At 43.0% G+C, this 19,692-nt stretch overlaps 1 protein-coding gene across 1 annotated transcript; it reads left to right on the top strand.

The window, feature by feature from the left end:
• Window positions 1–5,238: 5,238 nt before the first annotated feature.
• On the top strand, window positions 5,239–16,043 carry LOC144691749 (selenoprotein P-like). Its single transcript, XM_078560172.1, has 5 exons — window positions 5,239–5,959; window positions 8,316–8,527; window positions 11,534–11,746; window positions 13,678–13,795; window positions 14,545–16,043. Exons 2-5 carry the CDS (start codon window positions 8,334–8,336, stop codon window positions 14,854–14,856), a joined length of 837 nt encoding a protein of 278 aa, XP_078416298.1. The 5' UTR covers window positions 5,239–5,959; window positions 8,316–8,333; the 3' UTR covers window positions 14,857–16,043.
• The last annotated feature ends 3,649 nt before the right edge of the window (window positions 16,044–19,692 follow it).

Consider the following 19,692-nt stretch of genomic DNA (forward strand, 5'->3'; position numbering starts at 1 on the left):
CTCAATTTCTTTGCCTCTGGTTCTTTCCATGGATCAACAGGCAGCAGCATCTCAGTCCGCAACACAATAATGCATAAAGGTCATAGATGCCCTTTACAGGAAGGCCCATCATTATGACAGGTTTGCTCTGGATGAAGTTAGCCAGGCTGTAAGATTCACTGGCTTCACTGCCATCTCAGGCTTCCCAAGCGTGCAGAATGCAAAAGGCTGCACCCATGTGGCTATACGGGCTCTATGGAAGCAGTCCCTAATGATTATAAGCCACAAAGGCTATCATTCCATCAATGTACAACTGGTATGTGCTGACCAGAAGCACATACTGCGCGTTTGTGCACGGTACCCTGGGAGTTGCCATGACTCCTACATCCTGAGTCACTCCCAGGTGCCTGAGATTTTCGAGGGGCCACTACATCTGCAGGGATGGCTGCTTGGGGATAAGGGGCACCCACTGAAACAATGGCTGATGACACCGGTGCATCGCCCTCAGAGTCCTTCCAAGGAGAGGTACAATGCTGCTCATAGCTCATCAAAGAGCAGACTATAGAGCTTCTCAAGATGCGCTTTAGATGCTTGGACCACGCAGGTGGCTCACTCCAATACATTCCCAACAGGGATTCCTGCATCATCTCAGGGTGTTGTGCCCTTCACAATCTGGCAATACAAAGAGGTGAACCCCTGCCAGAAAATGAACATCGGACAATGAAGATCTGGAGGCCCAGGAACCTCACGAGGCCACTGAGGGTCAGTATGAGTACGCTCATGCCATGGAGAAAGGAAGATGTGGGAGACATGCCCATGATACGTTAATTGCTGACAGGTTCCAGGAAGAATAAAGTTAAGCAAGCGCATATGGCCACATCGCTCCTAGCCCTCATTGCCATTTACTTTCATCTCAGGGGATGTCCATCCACTTGTAGTGAGAATGAGTCCTGCATTCACACCTGCATGTACAGTCCTCATGAATTGCCAGGCCATGATCTTTGCTTTGGTCCATGGGGCACTGAGGATGAGCTCACTCTGGGAACTGAAAGTCCACTTAGGAACAAGAGTGATGTGAGAGAAGATTTGAAGCCTTCGCTGCCATCTAATGATGCAAACACAGCTGTGGACATGCCTAGGGATCTCCTCCTCCCATGCATATCTTTTCTTCTGTCACTACCACTGAGGAGACACAAATGGCGCTAGAGTATTAACACTGATGAGCTGTCTTCACTCAATGGTGTTCTTTGAGGGAGAAGGGGTGAGAAACGTTTATAACACACACTTCAAATAAAGATTTAAACACACCTCCCTGACATCACACAAGGATGTGGGAGACTTGTTCAACTGAGATTGACATCACAGGAATGTGAATCTCACAGTGGGACACGATCACTGAGTGAGAGGAAGGCTAACTTTTAACAAAAAAGGGTTCCAAAGCACAAAATCACAATGTCTTCAGTTGCCCAAAACATTCACATAACCATCAAATATACTCACAAAAGTGCAATTTCTTTACAGTTATAGCACACCCACGACCCAAAAGTGACAGCAGTTTTTCAGTTTCTGGCATTCTGACTAGTGGAGTGGGCACCGCCGAAACCACCCACCACTGCACCTAGTCTCATTGATGGAAAATTCCACCCACTCTGTCTGCAAATATGTTTGGGAAGACTGAATCTATTGTTTTTGGTTTGTGCTTCAAACTCTGTTTCCTAACTACCAACTCCATCCCTCTCCCTGGTAACAGTCTGAGATTAAGCCACGTGTTTGCAGCCTTGGGCCTGAATTTTCACCCTAGGTTTGGGAGCACAAAGTCAGGACATCTCCCGGCTCCAAAAACCTGATCAAGGAGAAAGTGCCCCGGAAGTTGAGATTTTCATTCTGGGGTAGCGGGGTTCTGTGTGAGTCCGACCAAGTGACCCAGAATAAATGAGGAGGCTGACCGATTCAGGGGCAAAAGGCCGGCCTTGGTGCATCGGTACTTTGTCAAAGATTTTTAAATAAAGCATTAAAACAAAAAACAGTCCATAGCCCTCATCCCTCACACCCCCTCACCACCCTCCACAGTCTCCAAGCCTGATCCATGCCAACCCATGCCACCTCATCCCCTATACCAAACCCCATGGCCTCTCATACCTCTATGCCAACCTATGCCCCGCTACCCACACCCCATAACCCCTCTTACTCTCCATGCTAACCTTTGCCCTTTGACAGTTCTTCTTGATAGCTCCCTTGACAGTTACAATGAGCTTATGCTCTTTTTACACACATTCATGTCCAATTTTAACAATCCCAAAGGCGTTTCAGAACCATATCCAAATGGATACCTCACCTCTCCAAAGGACTCCACAAAGTTTAGATCTGCCCTTACTAATCTACACATGTTTGTTTCCCTCTCCTGACTAACAAAAATCATTCATGACTGGAGGCTGCTGCTGTTTTATATTGGCAGCTGCCTCCTTGAAAAATGCAGGTGCAAATCCTAACTCAGAACCATTTCCGCCTCCGTGAAAATGGTAAGTGCCATGTTCAGAAGGGAACCTTCCATATTCTGACCTCTTCTGCCATTTTTGCAACAATTGAGAGGCTCTCTGTCATTGCAAAAATTCAGGCTTAAGTGTCACATTTGACCCTGAGATGAGCTTCCAACTTCATCTCTATGACTGCCAATTTCCACCTCCATAACATCACCCAACTTTCCTTATCTCAGCTTATCCGCTGCTGAACACTCATCCATGCTTTTGTTACCTCTAGACTTTACTATTTCAATGCACTCCTGACTGGTCTCCAACATCCTACACTCTGTAAACTTGAGATCATCCAAAACTCTGCTGCTCATGTTTTAACGCAAAGTAAGTCTCGTTTCCCTACCATCTCAGCGCTTGCTGACATTTATTGGCTCACAATCAAGCAACATATTGCTTTTAAAATTCTCATCCTTATTTTCAAATCTCTCCACCTTATATTTTTAATCTCCTCCAACCTCACAACTCTCTGAGATGTCTATGCTTCCTCTAATTCTGGCCTCTTGTGCATTCCCAATTATAATTGGGTGCCATGCCTTTATTGACTAGGCTCCAAGCTCTGGAATTCCCTCCCTACTCTCCTATGCCTCTCTACTCACACTTTCCTCCTTTAAGACACTTCTTTAACCCACCTCTTTGACCAAACCTTTGGTCATCTGACCTAATATACCCTAATGTGGCTCAATGTCATACATTTTTATTATTATTATTGGCTATCCCTCACAAGCAAGGATGATTGCCTTCTTTAAGTCTGAAGATGGCTGATGAGGCAGATTGGGATCTGCAGACTTAATGGCAAGTAGGGCATTTGTTGTCATGTGTGATGTCTGGTCGAGTATCATTAATTCGGGTCATGGTGTGTTCTTTTTGCTGCCCATGTTTTTCCTGTTCAATTTGTCATCATTAGGTCTCAAAATGCTGGGATTCTTCCCACAGACACTGCTGCCAACTGGTTCAATCCAGGGTCATGGTCTCCCAGGAGTTGGTGTCAATGTTGCATTTCTTCATGTTGGCTTTCAGTACGTCCTTGAAGCATTTCTTCTGTCCTCCTCTGGTGCGTCTTGCCTGACTGAACTGGGGAAGAAGATTTGCTTTGGGAGACTGATATCTGACATCCGAACTGTGTGACCTATCCAGCGAAACTGATAGCAGATGATCATATCCTCAATACTTGTGGTGCCTGCTAGTGATGGTGTTGTCTTATGATGATGGGCAGGAATTTCCGCACCCGCCCATCATCACGATTTTCTGGTCCCGCCGCAAGTCAATGGACTTCAAGCTGGGGGGCCGCCTCACCCACGGCGGCTCCCACCCACAACGGGGCCGGAAAATCCCAGTCAACAGGTTGGACAGGCTGGGTTGTTTCCACTGGAGTTTAGAAGAGTGAGGAGTGACTTGATTGAAGTATACAAGATCCTGAATGGTCTTTGGGCATGGAAAGGATGTTCCTTTTGTGGGTGAATCCAGAACAAGGGGGTACTGTTTAAAATTAGGGGTCGCCCTTTTAGGACTGAGATGAGGAGAAATTTTCTCTCTCAAATTGCAGTGCAACTTTGGAATTCTCTGCCTCAGAAGGTGGTGGAGGCGGGGTCAATGAATGTTTTTAAGACAGAGATAGATAAATACTTGTTAGGCAAGGGAATCAAAGGTTACTGGGGTTGATGAGAATGTGGAACTTGAAACACAAACAGATCAGCCATGATCTTATTGAATGGTGGAGCAGGCTCGAGGGGCAGAATGGCCCACTTCTGCTTCTATTTCATATGTTCATTTGACACTGATGTTGGTGCATCTGTCCTACCACTTAATGGGCAGAATTTTGCCCTTGGTGGGCGTGCAGGCCCCACCGGCTCAGCGGTGGGCAGACAGCCGACCCCCGCCGCCAAAATGGGGCCCGCCGCCATTTTGAGTGGGCGGGCCAATTAAGGCCTGTTCAGTGGGCCTGCCCAATGGGAAGCACTTCCTGTGCGGGGGAGGGGGAGGGAATCCCTAGCTGTCAAAGTGCGCACTGCTCCCTGAGGCAAAGTCCTGTCTCAGGGAGATTAGTGACAATGTACAAAACTTAAAGAATAGAAAAATAAAAATATTATTAACATGTCCCCCTCATGTGACAATGTCACACGAGATGGGACATGTTAATAAATATCACATTACATTTATTAAAGTTTTTAAAAAGGAACATGAAACCTCATCCCGCCAGTGGATGAGGTTTCATGTATTATCAGAAGCCCGCTGGGGCTCCTGGTCTGCCTGCCAGCCTTAAGGTTGGACAGGCAGGTCCTTTCATTACCCTGTCAATGGCCTCAACTGGCCATTGACAGGTTGGCAGACGGACAGCTGATTTCGCTGTCGGCCCGCCTTCCTGAAAATGTAAAGGGACTGGGATGACATCAGGGGTTCCTCCCAACGTCACCCCGCGTCATTTTCCCGTTGGCGAGTGGGCCCCGCCCCCAAATTGCCGACAGGAAAATTCTGGCCAGTATGTCAGATCTTCTTCAGGCAGCATCGATGGTGTGACTTCAACGCTTTGTGGTGCCTCCTGTATGTTATCCATATTTCAGTCTCTTACTGTAAGGTCGGGATCATGACTGCATGGAAGACCGTGAACCTGGTTTCAGTTTTGATGCCATGATCTTCAAATGCTCGCTTCCTCAGATGACCAAAGGCTGCACCACTTTTTTTATAATGCTCATTTGAAGAACCTTGGGACATTTAATTATGTTAAAGGTGCTATATGAATAAAAATTGTTGCTATTGTACCTTGTACCATTAGTGTGTGCTTGCGTATAACTGTTTCAGAACCAGGGAGGACAGAGACAATTTGGGATATTATTAAATATTTCTGCTTAAATTTGTTTAAAATCTAGTGGCATTTATCTGCTTCAAGATTAAATAGGGATTAATTATTAAAAGGATCTTTGAACTGTTGAATGAAATCCATTATTCCAAAGCCTGTCATTCCAAAAAAAATTCCTCATATTTGCAGTAAATTCCATAGGTCCACCTTGTTTCTCAGATTTTAGTTGCTTTATGTGATCATGGAGATTTTCTCTGAGAAATCTCAAGAAACTCTGGAGGAAGTTTTAAACTAGTTATTTTTTTCAGCATACTCTACATCCCAAAGGGACCTTGAAATACATTGAATTGGTAAAAATGTTGTTAATAACATTATAAAAGATTTGAGAAAGTAACTAAGAACTGTTGTTCTTTTTTCATAAAATGAAACAGTAGCTTTCCAGAAGTAAAAACACAGAAAATGGGAAGTGGGCACATAAGATGCATGTTTTCCTATTACGAGATGGCTGACAGATGTGAACTTTGAGCCAAATCCTGTGACTGCAAAGAGACAGAGATCAACAACAGGAGTATAAATAGAAGGGAACAACTGAGAACCCAATAGAGAAAACGAATCGGAGCAGGAATAAGAACTAAATAAGAAGACCGAAAAAAACGTAAGGCATAACGTTTAATTCTTCTTTTCATTAAGCTAATTAACCTTCATAATATGGGTTTACATTAAACTTTTAAAATAAGTAGATAGAGTCTAATGGATTAGGAGCTTTTCCTTACTTTGTCTGAGTAATTCAGTTTTAATTTTTTGAAAATTTGCCAAGTTTAACTAAGCGTGAATAATGAAAATGATCTTTTTTCTTAACCAGTCATGTTATTCTACTTACTCAGTTAATGCACTGGATTTGTTCACGCCACTTATGATGAAAAGTCCTATTGGAACAATCCAACATTGATTGTCTAAGTTTGAGTTTATTAAAATTTATTTGAAGTAATTAAGTAATTATGTTGACTGATTCCCACTGCTTTTGTATTAATTTCCAGGAGTTGTTATGTGTCTCTTATTTTAAAACCAGATTTTTCTTTGGTGCATCTTTCCACACTCATCCTTTGAAATTTGGTAGAGTTGGATTGCACTATGTGCATAAATTATTTTTATCTGATAACAGGAGAATCTATGCTCTTGCTGCACAATATGTATGAAAAGAGCTTTTGTTATAGCATCACATGAGTTGTCAGTGCTTAAGACAAGCATCCACATTTAAGACAGGCATCCACATACATGGTAACTGCCAGAATTTTAGCCATAAAACTTCACAGACCACTACTCCTGTCTGTTCAGTGTCAACAATTAGAACTTCATTTTTTTTGTTTGCAGATGTCTGCAGGCGAAGTCATAGTTTGTGGAGTATGTGTTTGACAGTGGGAAAATCTCCAATGTCCAACAGGGTCCATTTTAAAAGTGTTTTGTCTTTTTCTAGTTACCTAGGTCTCACCTTCTTTCAATGCCATCTAATACACAAAAATCCTACATAACATTTTATATTTGACAGTTTTGTTTTGCATTCTATGATTGACAGCCATTAATGCTTTTTAAGGACTGATTGTGGTTAGAAGACAGTCGGGTCTACTATCTGGCTGCAAAAAATGAAAAGTCTACTTTTTTGGTAGCCTAAACATTCTCGGTTATTGCAATTTTGCCACCAAACACACGGCCGGTTCTATTTAATAACTGTAGCAATGCTGAATAGTCAGTCAAAAGGCAATGAAATCAGAAGCAGCACTACAAAAAAGATAAAGAGAGTTACCTTATTTACATGGAAAACTGCTCCTAACTTACTTCATTTTTTTAATTACAAAGAATCGGCATTTCAGTACTTAGAAACAAAAATAAAAAAGCTTCACATACCATTTGAAAAACAAGACATGTTGCATGAATAGAAAATCCTCTGTTTGAATGTTAGTGGAGCAACAATCTACCATTCTACACAGATTCATATCTCAGTTCTAGTTACAAATAAAAGCCAAATAACATTGTTAATGAAGAGACCAAAGTCCATCCGCTGCCAATTTCAAACTATAAATATAGCTAATTTAAAAATTATGTAAATGTGGCTATTTCATCAACTGCACACAATTCCTCAAACATTTAGACTTAAACACTCCAGCTGTAGAAATCAAACCAGAAAATACTGGAAGCACTCTAGTTGTGGGAGTATCTGTGGAGCAAGAAACAGAATTAACATTTCAGATCAATGACCTTTCAGTTCTGGTGAAAGTTCTTTGAACGGAAGCATTAATTGTATTTCTCTGTCCACTGATGCTCTCTGTCCTGCTCAGTGATGCTAACATTTTCTGGTTTGTTTTCAGAATTCCAGTACCATGGAGAAATGGATGAATTCACTGAATTCCCTTTAATAATAACTCTTTCAGTTACCATAAGCTAATTAGACTAATGATAAATGTGTGGAATCACGGAACGTGATCCCAAAATCACCAGCAAAGATCCTAGGATCTCTATGATACAAGTGGGATTTGAGTCATTATTAAACAGTGGATTTAGAAATGGAGTGGCAGAGCCTAATTTTCCAAAAAAGAATCTATTATTCTCTGGGATAGCTTCATGCTAACTCAGTATTTGCAGCATTTTGTATTAACTGCTTTAATGTCAACCAGGCTGCATGACAACTGAGATGAAATCGAAGAACTTAATGTTTTGGGTTGTTCGCGTATCCTAATCTTAATGAATTGAGAAGCTTTAATTGGTCCAAAATACTGTTTTTGTGGAGATGCATTAATTTTTTTTTCTCAATCAAAACTCTCCCCTCACTGTGGTGTACCCGAGATTGACGCTGGTCTAAAAAAAAGCTCCATCTCATTCTGAGAAAAAAAAATGCCACAAGTGGATTTTCTGTAAATCAAAATCTGTAAATACACGCTAAACCCAAAAGGTGTTTTATGCAGTCACAAAACTTATGAAAATTAGATCTAACTGTGAAGTTAATATTTTTCTTTCAGCCAAAGCCTTGTGCATTAATGCAAAAAGGGCTGGGTGTTGCCCTGACTCTCTGCCTACTCTTGGTGGGGTGGGCAGAGAGTCGGGGACAATGTGAGAAACCAGCAGCATGGACCATTGGAGAGAAAACACCTATGGATGATTCTCTGGGTAAAGTGACTGTGGTGGCACTGCTCCAGGCGAGCTGACATTTCTGTCTGTTTCAGGCAGCGAGGTAAGGACAGCAAATTAAGCACATTTGTTCTCAATTACATCAAAAGTTAGAATCATGTTTCATATTTTTCTGGATGGACTATAAATATTATTCAGTATACCCAAAGTCATTGGGAGTGGAGGAGGGAGGGACACGCACATAGTGGCTTGACAAGCAAAATTTTCAAGTCGTCAATTCTTCACAAATTGGCAAACTTTCAGCAGGACTGGAGGTTAGTTTTTTTAAATGATTACCCCTTGCTCAGACTTTAAACAAAGTCTGGCAAGCAATGATAAATAAAGACTCTCAGATCAGATTGATACACTGCATTCCACTCGATTATGTCTTTACCCTCTTAAAAGCAGGGAGCTCTCAGTAGTTTGCCACACCAGTTTTTTTACTAACCCTATAATTGGATTGCTCTTCCAAAGAGTTGGCAGAGCTACAATGTGCTGTATCATTCTGTAATTCAAAACTTTTCATGCCCTTTCCAGGGTTTACTGAAACTAGTTCTGCTACTAGAGGCCCTCTGTGACCTACAGGGAAAATACTGCTCCCTAGTGGCAGAAAGCTAGAATTTTCTCATTTCAATTTTCACCATTAGCCTGCAGCACTTATTCACACCACCAAGCCATGGAATTTTACACAACCTAGCTAGTTTGATTGTGCATATGAATACCATGGAAGATTTATAGCTACTTCCTGTACAAGATTAAATAAATTATCCTTGTCTCATCCCAACAGTTAATCTGAACCATTCATCAGTTTCCTATCTACTCTAACAATGCTCAATGATTTGTTACAGATATTTTCAAACTGTTTTGAAAAGCTTTTGAGGAATACCATACATTCACAAGACTTACCATATCACTTTTTGCCATTGTTTGTTAAAGATCTGCATAAAATCTATGTAATCATTGTTCCACATCAGTTCAGCAGTCAGTTCCCACCTCCCAGCAGTGCTAGGCACCACTAATTGGGCAGCCAGCTCACCACCAGTTCAATAGGGTATTTACATTTGTAATTAGCATTGAGTGAATGAGACAGCTGCAATGCGGGGTCAGGACTCAGAAATTCTCTGGACGCTGGGTTCCCGATCCTGAATTGAAAATCCCAGCCATTGTATTCTACACATATTTAGTTATCTCTGTTCATACCCATCCCTCTAAACTCATCTCCATTCACAGCCAGGTAGTTTATTTATTTTATGTGCAGTTTAGAGAAGCCGCTTGCGGGTTTTGGACTGGTGTCTCAGTCTACACGTAGTACCCCAACATCAGTATTATATTCTTAAAAGGGATATTTAGAGGCCAAACATTTTTGTACAAAGTACTACCCTTTATAATGGGAGAAAGTATTAATTTGAAGATGCTTAATTCAATTAACTGTTAATTCAAATTTTGTAAAATTAAAATCTTGTGCTGCTTTTATTAAAACCGCTTTAGTTATACAATTACATTATTCAACTTTTTTCAAATAAAATATGACTTTAAGGAACAGAGGAAATAATAGCATCAGCATAAATTTTCTTTATATTTTTCTAGGCCACGTCAAGCTGATCTGAACTCCTCCCCCAACAAATCACACCCCACTCCCCTTACTTACAGAAAACCATGAACTGTGAAATTTTTGGTCTAAGAATGGAATTCAACCATCCCCCACCGCGCCCCCCACCCCCCCCCAACCTCCTTTTCCCAATCCCTCGCCCATCCCAGGAAACTACAGAATGTAAATAATGGTAGCCTAGAAAAGATGGTATTGTCTCGTATCCCAGATGCTTTAAATTCAAATCTCACTAGGATAAGATGTGAGACTGAACTCTCTAAATCCGTGGCTTAGCACAGTAAAAAGAAACCATGAGGAAAGTTGCCAGATTGTTATAAAAACCCAACAACTTCCACTAACTCCGTTCAGGGAAGAGGGCCTACTACCCCTATCTGATCCAGTCCACATGTGACTTCAGTCTCACACTGTGGACTGGATTTAGGTGTTCTCGACATGGGTCCCGCCCACTAGATGGAGAACCATAGAGAGATACTCGTCACTTCAGTGGGGGAGCCCTGACCAGATTAGATGCTTAAGTGCCCAGCATTCCTTGGGATTTAAGACCCTGGTGGTAAAAATCCCGCCCTCTCGAGAGCTGCCAGGCAATTAGAAGTCAACAGCTCTCCGGTATAGGCAGCGCCACTAGGAGCGATGGCTGCTTCTGGTACTACAGTGAGGCCTTTACCAGAGATCGTAGTGGGATCTCAAGAGAGAGGTGAGTGGGATGGTTTGGAGGTCGCAATGAGGGGGTCGCTGACAAGAGGAGGAGGGGGGAGGTAAGTCAGATGCAAGAGAAGCGGTGGTGGTTCGCAGCGGGAAACCCCACTTCCCAATACCGGATCCCTTGATTGGGCACCAAGTGCCTTTGAAAGACGTACCCCCAGGAGGCTGCTGGCAAATATGACAGGTTTGCTGGGTGGCCTTCCGGAGGCATGTGGAGCTCATGCAAGTTAGGGAGAATCATAGTGTCTTAGGGATAATGACCTTTAAGTGGCTCATTAATGAGCATAATTAGCCAGCGGGTGGGTTCCCTGCAAGAGCCCACTCCCACCACTGACTTAACGGAGGTCAGATTTCCTGCCGGCGGGAATGGGATGTGCAGGCCCGGCCGTCATCTAGCCTGCAGGCTCCTTTAAATCCAGCCCGATGTGATTAAATACTAATGCCTCTTGAGACAATTAGAGATGAACAATATATACTCCCTTGCCAGTGCTGCCCAAGAACATTTTTTTAAAAAAGCTACAGCCAGGATTGTAAACTTAATGGAATACTCTCCTAGGTTTGGAAGCCCCAGGTGAAACCATTGCTTTCTTCCAAAACAAATGATAACATTTTGAATAAAGATATTTCTCCTATTTTTTTCCTTTACCTTAATCAACTATTACTTTATAACTTGCATTTAAATACCATCCCAACTCATAAACCTTAGCTACATTACGTTAGTCTTCAGTTTGTGATTTTTAAATTAATTTATCATTTCAGTTTGAAGCACCTGCAACAAAAACTAAACCAAAATGGATTTGTGAACATTTCCTTCATGGTGGTAAATCACCAAGGGAAAGACTCGCGTGAAAAATACAAACACCTAAAATCAAAGGTGACAGAACAAATTCCTGTGTACCAACAAGACGTTAATCGGACTGATGTTTGGGAGCTGCTCCAAGGCAATAAGGATGATTTCCTGATCTATGATAGGTTTGTAACACCATTATGTGGTTATCCAATAGTTTATTTTTGAAATCAGTCAGCAGCTTATCAATATACTGTATGCACAGTTTCTCACCACAAATTTCAATGAAGCTATACACTCCATGGAACTCATTGTGTTTATAATATAAGTGTATCTTGAAAGGATGATCATATTTTTGTGAAGAGTATAAAGATTCTCAGATTAGTTTCTGCCCCTCTTTGATCAGGACACAATAGACTAAACTGGGACTAAATGACAGGCATCTGAACTTTTCAGGAATGAGAGCAATATCAATCTGATTTGTCCTCTTTCCCTGTGGTGAAATTCCTGTCTTCTGTTCAACTCCAAACTGATAAGCCTAAACTTGGATTTCAGCTATAAATTCCCCACGGGAGGAAACATCCTCCAAGCAACTACCCTGTTAAGCCCCCTCAGAATCTTATGTTTCAATAAGAGAACCTCTCATTCGTCTAAACTCCAATGAGTATAAGCCCAACCTGCTCAACCTTTCCTCATAAGACAACTCCTTCATCCCAGGAATCAGCCCAGTGAACCTTCCCTGAACTGCTTCCAATACGAGTATAAATTGGGATTTCAACGTGGGCTTTCACCCCTCCCTTTCCCACCGCATCTTTCCATGCAGTGCAGGAGATGCAGTATCTAACCTTTCATCTCCTCTCTCATTGTCCTAGATCTCAAATACTCCTTCCAGGTGAAACAGTGATTCACTTGTATTTTCAGCTTAGTTTACTGTATTTGCTGCTTACAATGCAGTTTGTTCTACACTGGAGAGACTAAATACAGATTGGGTGACTGTTTTACAGAACTTCCAGTTCTGATGAAAAATCATTGATCTGAAACATTGGGCAGAATTTTCCCCCCGTTAGTGGGGGAAGTTGAAGAGCGGGTGCGCGGAGGCGCGTCACCAATCAGCGCCCCTGATTGGGGGCACGCTGTTATTTTACATGGGCGGGCCAATTAAGGTCTGCCCAGCGTGACATCTGCACGGAAGCGCTATGTGCTCCCTGTGTGGGTGCGGGGGTATCCCTCAGCCGAAAGTGCGTTCTTTCGCGCATGCGCACAAAAGAGCGCACTCATCTCCCTGAGGCACAGTGCTGCCTCAGGGAGTTCGGCTGTACATTAAAAAATATTAAAAATAGAAAAAAAAAATTCCCTGACATGTTGCATCATGTGACACTGTCACATGAGTTGGGACATGTCCATAACTTTTAAAAACACTTTAATTCAATTTTTAAAAACCCACATGAAACCTCATCCCACCTGTGAATGAGGCTTCATGCTTTTACTAATTACTGCCAGGGCTCCTGGCCTGCCCACCAACCTTAAGGTTGGGCCGGCAGGTCCATTAATTACTTCAATGACTCTGTCAATGGCCTCAATTGACCATTGACAGGTCGGCGGGCACACAGCTGATTTTGCCAAGCCCCTGCCTCCCTGAAAATTTAAATGGGGCGCGTGACCTCTGGAGTTCTGCCCGACGTCACAGCGCGTCATTTTACACGTCGGTGAGCGGGCCCCGCACCCCCGCTCACCGACGGGAAAATCCTGGCCATTAACTCTGCTTCTCTTTCCACAGGTATTCCAAAATCTGCTGAGTACTTCCAGCATTTTCTGTTTTTATCTCAGATTTTCAGCATCAGCAGTGTTTTGCTTTCACAATTTAAAAATAGGCTCTATCCACAGGTTCAAAAATGTTCCAGGGTAATCTCTGAAAGGTTGCTGCAACCTTCTGCAATGTTTTGTCAATGTCCTTTTGCCTAACAATTGCTCCACAATTACTTTACAAGTTGAATATTACAAGAGGCAGACATTGCTGTCCTTCCAACAGCTACAGTACCAGTGCGTTGAACTCCCTCTATTTAAATGTCTAATCATCCTATGTAAAAATCTAACAAACTGCTGAATTTTTTAACAGCTGCGGAATGCTGACTTACCACCTGGAACTGCCGTACACCATCCTATCATTTCCATATGTGGAGTATGCAATTACGAAAACATATTGTCAAGGACAATGCGCTAACTGCACTTTGGAGGTAAGTATCAAACCATGAATTTAATTTTATTCATCAAATTCTAGGAGGTGTGCTGTGACATTGCACACAGATAACCTGGGGCACAGGCTAGAGAGTTGAATAGTTGGATGGATAAGGATTGAGGGCTGGAAAGCAGAACAGTCATCTCGACTGGGAAAGACAGAAAAGCCAGGGGTAGAATGAGCACACTAGGATATAGTGACCATGAAACTAGAAATGGTGATCATGAAACTGTCATTAATTGTCATGAAAACCCGTCTGGTTCACTAATGTCCTTTGAGGAAGGAAATCTGCCGTCCTTACCTGGTCTGACCTACATGTGACTCCAGATCCACAGTAATGTGGTTGACACATAACTGCCCTCTGAAATGGTCAAGCGATTCAAGGGCAATTAGGTATGGACAACAAATGCTGGCCTTGCCAGTGACACCCATATCCCATGAAAGAATAAATAATATCAGCATAAATCACGGCCAGAAAGAAAAGTAAAAGCTTTGCGTATCTATAGCACCTTTCATGACTGCAAGAAATACTAATGCATTTTTCAGCCAATGAAGTACTTTTGAATTGTAATCACTGTTGTAATATTACAAATGTAGCAGCAATTATGCACAGCAAGATCCAACAAACAGCAATGTGATAATGATCAGATAGCTTTGTTTTACATACCTACCTTATGCAAGTTTAATGCAATTAGAAATGAGGGCCACCTTTGCATCGTTTGAAATGTCCTGTCCTTGCACCTGCAGCACCATCCTCCAGCATGTAATGCAAGAAACGTAACAGAAGAAATAAAACCTGACAAAAGTGACCTTGACACTGAGCAGCATCATTCACATCGGAACCACAATCACAATGTCCATAAAAAAGGTAATAAGGATCTAGCAGGAGATCGGCTTCACCGAAACCTGACAGATTTCACAGAGTTAGGGCAAGGTCAACATGAGCACCACCAAAACCATCACCACAAAAACCATCAGCACAACCACCAAGCTGACTTAGAAGCAAGAACTCCCGACTCTGCGGCAGATAATGGCTCACAACAACAGCAACATCTGTGAAAAAACAAATCAAACTGAAAGAAGGAGTTCAAATGAAAACCCAATGGCCTGTCAGAGCTAACAGGAATGAGATGATGATGATATTGCCGTCAGCTGCTCAGTGGCAAGTCCTCCGATAACGAAGTGACTTGACGCTGCAGGACACAGTCATCATCCTGACTGTGACAGGAACAGGGACGGCTGGACGAGGACAGCCTCTCTGAATCCTGACAATGACGCCTGATCCCTGTTCTCTGACCACAACAAGATTAGGTGAGGCAGAGCCAATGAAAACCTTGACAAGGAGGTAAAAGATGAGAATGAAAAAATAGGCAGCAGTAAACAATCCCTTTGGAATGTAAATTGCTGTCTATTTTCATAAAGCTTTGAAAACTCCATGTTGAATTTCAGCTTTAAGGTTCATTCCAACCCCTCTGTTTCACCTTGAGGGATGATCTGCTACCAAACAGTATTATGAGGCCAAACAGTATAAGGTTCCGGTTAGTCCTTGTCGCTGTTGCTTGTTATCCCAATCCTTGTGGTTTCCTCTGTGAGAAGAGCAGCACAAACTATTCTGTAGGAGCTGCTGTTTGATGTAAGGCAAACACAAAGGGAAGATAAGTGAAGCAGAGAAGCTAATCTGCATTCTATGTAACAACTTTGCAAACAATTTGATGTATTGGTACTTCTGATCGATCATTTTTTTCCTACAATAATTTTAAGAATAAGATTTTTCTACTTTTTGTCTTCCTCTGAATTATTTTTCATTTCAATTATAACAAGTAAGAACATTTTTTAAGACCAATTAGTAAATGACGCCTAAATTAACTGCAATTAGATAGAGCCAGTGTGACAAGAGGTTGGCGTCATTCACATAGAAGTTGGAATTCCAACTCAGTCCTGCTCTATTCTCGAATTTGAAATATGGACAAGAAATCCTCTATTAAGATCATGGATCACTATCGAGTAGGCTTTTGGTTTTATTGATAATAACAGAAGACCTCATTGTGAAGAAATGAAAGACCATTTGTGGTTTATTTGAAAGCAGGTGCCATATTTCATGATGGTTACCAGGGAAACCACTGACCCTAGTGTACCTGAATCCCTGTATGGTAAATGTTGATGAATTAGATATCCTGGAAAATCTGTAATGCACTGGAAGTATTCTGTAACAAGATATCAATAAACATTCTGTTTCTGAAAAACAATGTTGGCGTAGTCTTGTTTTTCTGTGAAGAGATCCATCAATGGTCGAGTCATGTTTAATACAGGGCTATTGGAATTGGAAGAATTGCTTTAGACATTGAAAGTCCACTCTGAATTTCAATATTTTAATTTAATGATCAATTTACACGATACAGATTTTGTTTCCCCTACACCAAAGTTTTGTTGTGTAAATCTAAAATTAGCGTTTAATATGACTGGATCAAAGCAGAATCATTCAGCGAGGCTGAATCTGCTTCACTTCATACTACAGTCAAAAACTGACACTAGATTCACAGTGCAAAATATTAGCACTGATGGGAAGCAAAACCATTTCACAATAACATTATTGGTGTAGTTTAAGAGCACCTTAAGTGAATCCTGTGTGAATGGTATCTTGCATTCCAAGTTAGACTCCAATAATAACATGGGGCAGGATTTTCAGTCGGCGTGTGGGGGCGGATCTGACACGCTGAAGCGTTAAATGACACGCAATGACATCGGGCATGCATCCTGACGTCATTGCACAGTCCCGTGATATTTCGTTCAGCGGGCGTGCGCCAGAGTTGACTGCGCACCCGCCGATATGTAAATAGCCGATTAAGGCCATTAAGAAAGTAATTGATTTACTTGGTAACGCTGCCCGTCCAACCTGAAGGTTGGCTGGCAGACGAAAAGGCCAAGCGGTCTTTGTGTTTTTTAGGAAACCTCATCCACGAGTGGGATGAGGTTTCCTAAAGCTTTTAATAAATAAATAATTTTCCTAAATATAAAAACATGTACCATCTCATGTGATACAGTCACATAAGGAGATATGTTTAAATAAATGTTCACACCATTTATTTAATTATTTCAACATCGATTCAATCTTCCTGAGGTAGCTCTGTGCCTCAGGGAGATTGAAGCGCTCTTTCGCACGCATGTGCGAAAGAGCGCTGGCCCCTCCTGCCTCCACCTGCACAGGTAGTGTTGAGCGCTAATGCTCGTGTATTATGCTGGGCGGGCCTTAACTGGCCTGCCCATGTAAAATGCCGGTGCGGAGCCAATCGCGGGAGGTGATCGGCTCCGCTTCTGCCCCCACCCGCTCCCGCCGAGCCCACCAGAATCACAGAATCAGAATCACAGAATCACACAGTGCAGAAGAGGCCCTTCGGCCCATCGAGTCTGCACCAACACGTGAGAAACACCTGACTTACCTACCTAATCCCATTTACCAGCACTTGGCCCATAGCCTTCAATGTTATGACGTGCCAAGTGCTCATCCAGGTACTTTTTAAAGGATGTGAGGCAACCCGCCTCCACCACCCTCCCAGGCAGTGCATTCCAGACCGTCACCACCCTCTGGGTAAAAAGGTTTTTCCTCACATCCCCACTAAACCTCCTGCCCCTCACCTTGAACTTATATCCCCTTGTGACTGACCCTTTAACTCAGGGGAACAGCTGCTCCCTATCCACCCTGTCCATGCCCTCATAATCTTGTACACCTCGATCAGGTTGCCCTTCAGTCTTCTCTGCTCCAACAAAAACAATCCAAGTCTATCCAACCTCTCTTCATAACTTAAATGTTTCATCCCAGGCAACATCCTGGTGAATCTCCTCTGCACCCCCTCCAGTGCAATCACATCTTTCCTATAATGTGGCGACCAGAACTGCACACGGTACTCCAGCTGTGGCCTCACCAAGGTTCTATACAACTCCAACATGACCTCCCTACTTTTGTAATCTATGCCTCGATTGATAAAGGCAAGTGTCCCATATGCCTTTTTCACCACCCCACTAATATGCCCCTCTGCCTTCAGAGATCTATGGACACACATGCTAAGTTCCCTTTGTTCCTCAGAACTTCCTAGTGTCATGCTGTTCATTGAATACTTCCTTGTCAAATTACTCCTTCCTAAGTGTATCACCTCTCACGCCAGACGCCTGAAAAATTCAGGCCATAAAAGCAAAATACTGCAGATGTTGGACCCCTGAAATAGAAACAGACAATGCTGGAAATGTTCAGCAGGTCTGCCAACATCTGTGATTAGAGAAACTGAGTTAACATTTCAGGTTGATGACCGATCATCAGAACTGTTCTGAGGAAAGGTCATCAACCTAAAACATTGGGGTGAATTTTACAGGTGGGTGTATTGCTTGACCCCTGGTAGAAAAGTCTTGGGTCGACTAAGTTGAAAAAAGGCTGCCCAGCAGCGATTATATGAGCTGCCAGCCACCCCAACTGGCCGGCGGCTGAGTAGTCCCATAAGCGCCAGAACACAGCAATGGCCACTGGTAGGACTACAAGCAATCCCGAGGAAGAGAGCCATCATGCTGGACTTACAGGTGAGTGCATGGTTTTTGTTTGGTGAGGGATCGGGGAACTTAGGGAGGGGGGAGGGGGTTGGGTTCTTGAGGCCGGGGGATGGGGGGAGGAATGGGGCGGGGAAGGGTGTGGTACCATTCTGGGGGGGTGTGCCCAAATAGGCACAGGGCACCCCCCCAAAGGTGTCTTTTAGCCCAATATCCTTTTGCCTTTAATTGGCCAGTTAAGGGCCTCAGTAGGCCTAAGGGTAGGCAGGTTGGCTGATGCCTCACCTGCCATTGTATTAGAGGGGGCAACTCTGGAGTGGACAGGAATGTGGTGCACTAGCCACCTGTTCTATTTTACACGTCCCCGCAGCAGGGTCGGGGTGGGGAGTACGCAAAATTCCCCCAATTAATCGTTTCTTTTTCCACAGTTGCTGCTAAAGATGCTAAGTATTTCCAACATTTTCTGTTTTTAATTCCAACAAAAGCAACTTGCATTTCAATAGCGGTTTTAACAAAACACAATATCCCACAGCATTTCACAGGGTTGTAAAGGCACTTCACCAAATGGAAACTAAGCCAAGGAAGGAGGTAATAGAAGTTTTCAGGCAGCCCTTAAGGAGAGCAAAATAGAGCTGTAGTGTGCTTTGGGGAGCACATGACAGAGTATGGAGCCTAGGCACCTGGATATACAGTTACCATCCCCTGGCTTCATAGTTATGATAGAGTGAGGAATATGCCAGGCCATGAGGTTACAGATTGTGGTTGAATATAATTCTACTGCTGCTGATGGTCCACATACTTCATGGCTGCCAGGTCTGTTCTGGATCTATCCCATTTTGCTCGGTGGTAGTGCCACACAACACGTTAGAGGGTATGCTCAATGTGAAGATAGGATTTTGTCTTCACAAGGGCTGTGCAGTGGTCATTCCTACCTATGCTGTCATGAACAGATATATCTACGACAGGTTGACTGATGATAACCAGGTCAAGTAGGTTGTTTCCCCTTGTTAGTTTCTTCACCTGCTGCAGGCCCAGTCTGGCAGATATTTCCTTCAAGACTCAGTCAGCTCAGTTGGTAGTGGTGCTACTGGGCCACTCTTGATGGCGGACATTGAAGTCCTCAACCCAGAGTATATTCTATGCCCTTTCCCCCCTCAATGCTTCTTCCAAATGGTGTTCAACATAGAAGATTACTGATTCATCAGCTAAGGGAGAGGGATAGGTGGGAACCTGCAGGTGGTTTCCTTGCCCGTGTTTGACCTGAGGCCATCAGATTTCATGGGATCCGGAGACAATGTTGAGGACTCTCAGGACAACTCCTTCCCGACCGTATACCACTGTGCCGCCGCCTCTGCTGGGTCT

The sequence above is a fragment of the Cetorhinus maximus genome, chromosome 2, assembly GCF_964194155.1.
Source record: "Cetorhinus maximus chromosome 2, sCetMax3.hap1.1, whole genome shotgun sequence".
Taxonomy (NCBI): Eukaryota; Metazoa; Chordata; class Chondrichthyes; order Lamniformes; family Cetorhinidae; genus Cetorhinus; species Cetorhinus maximus.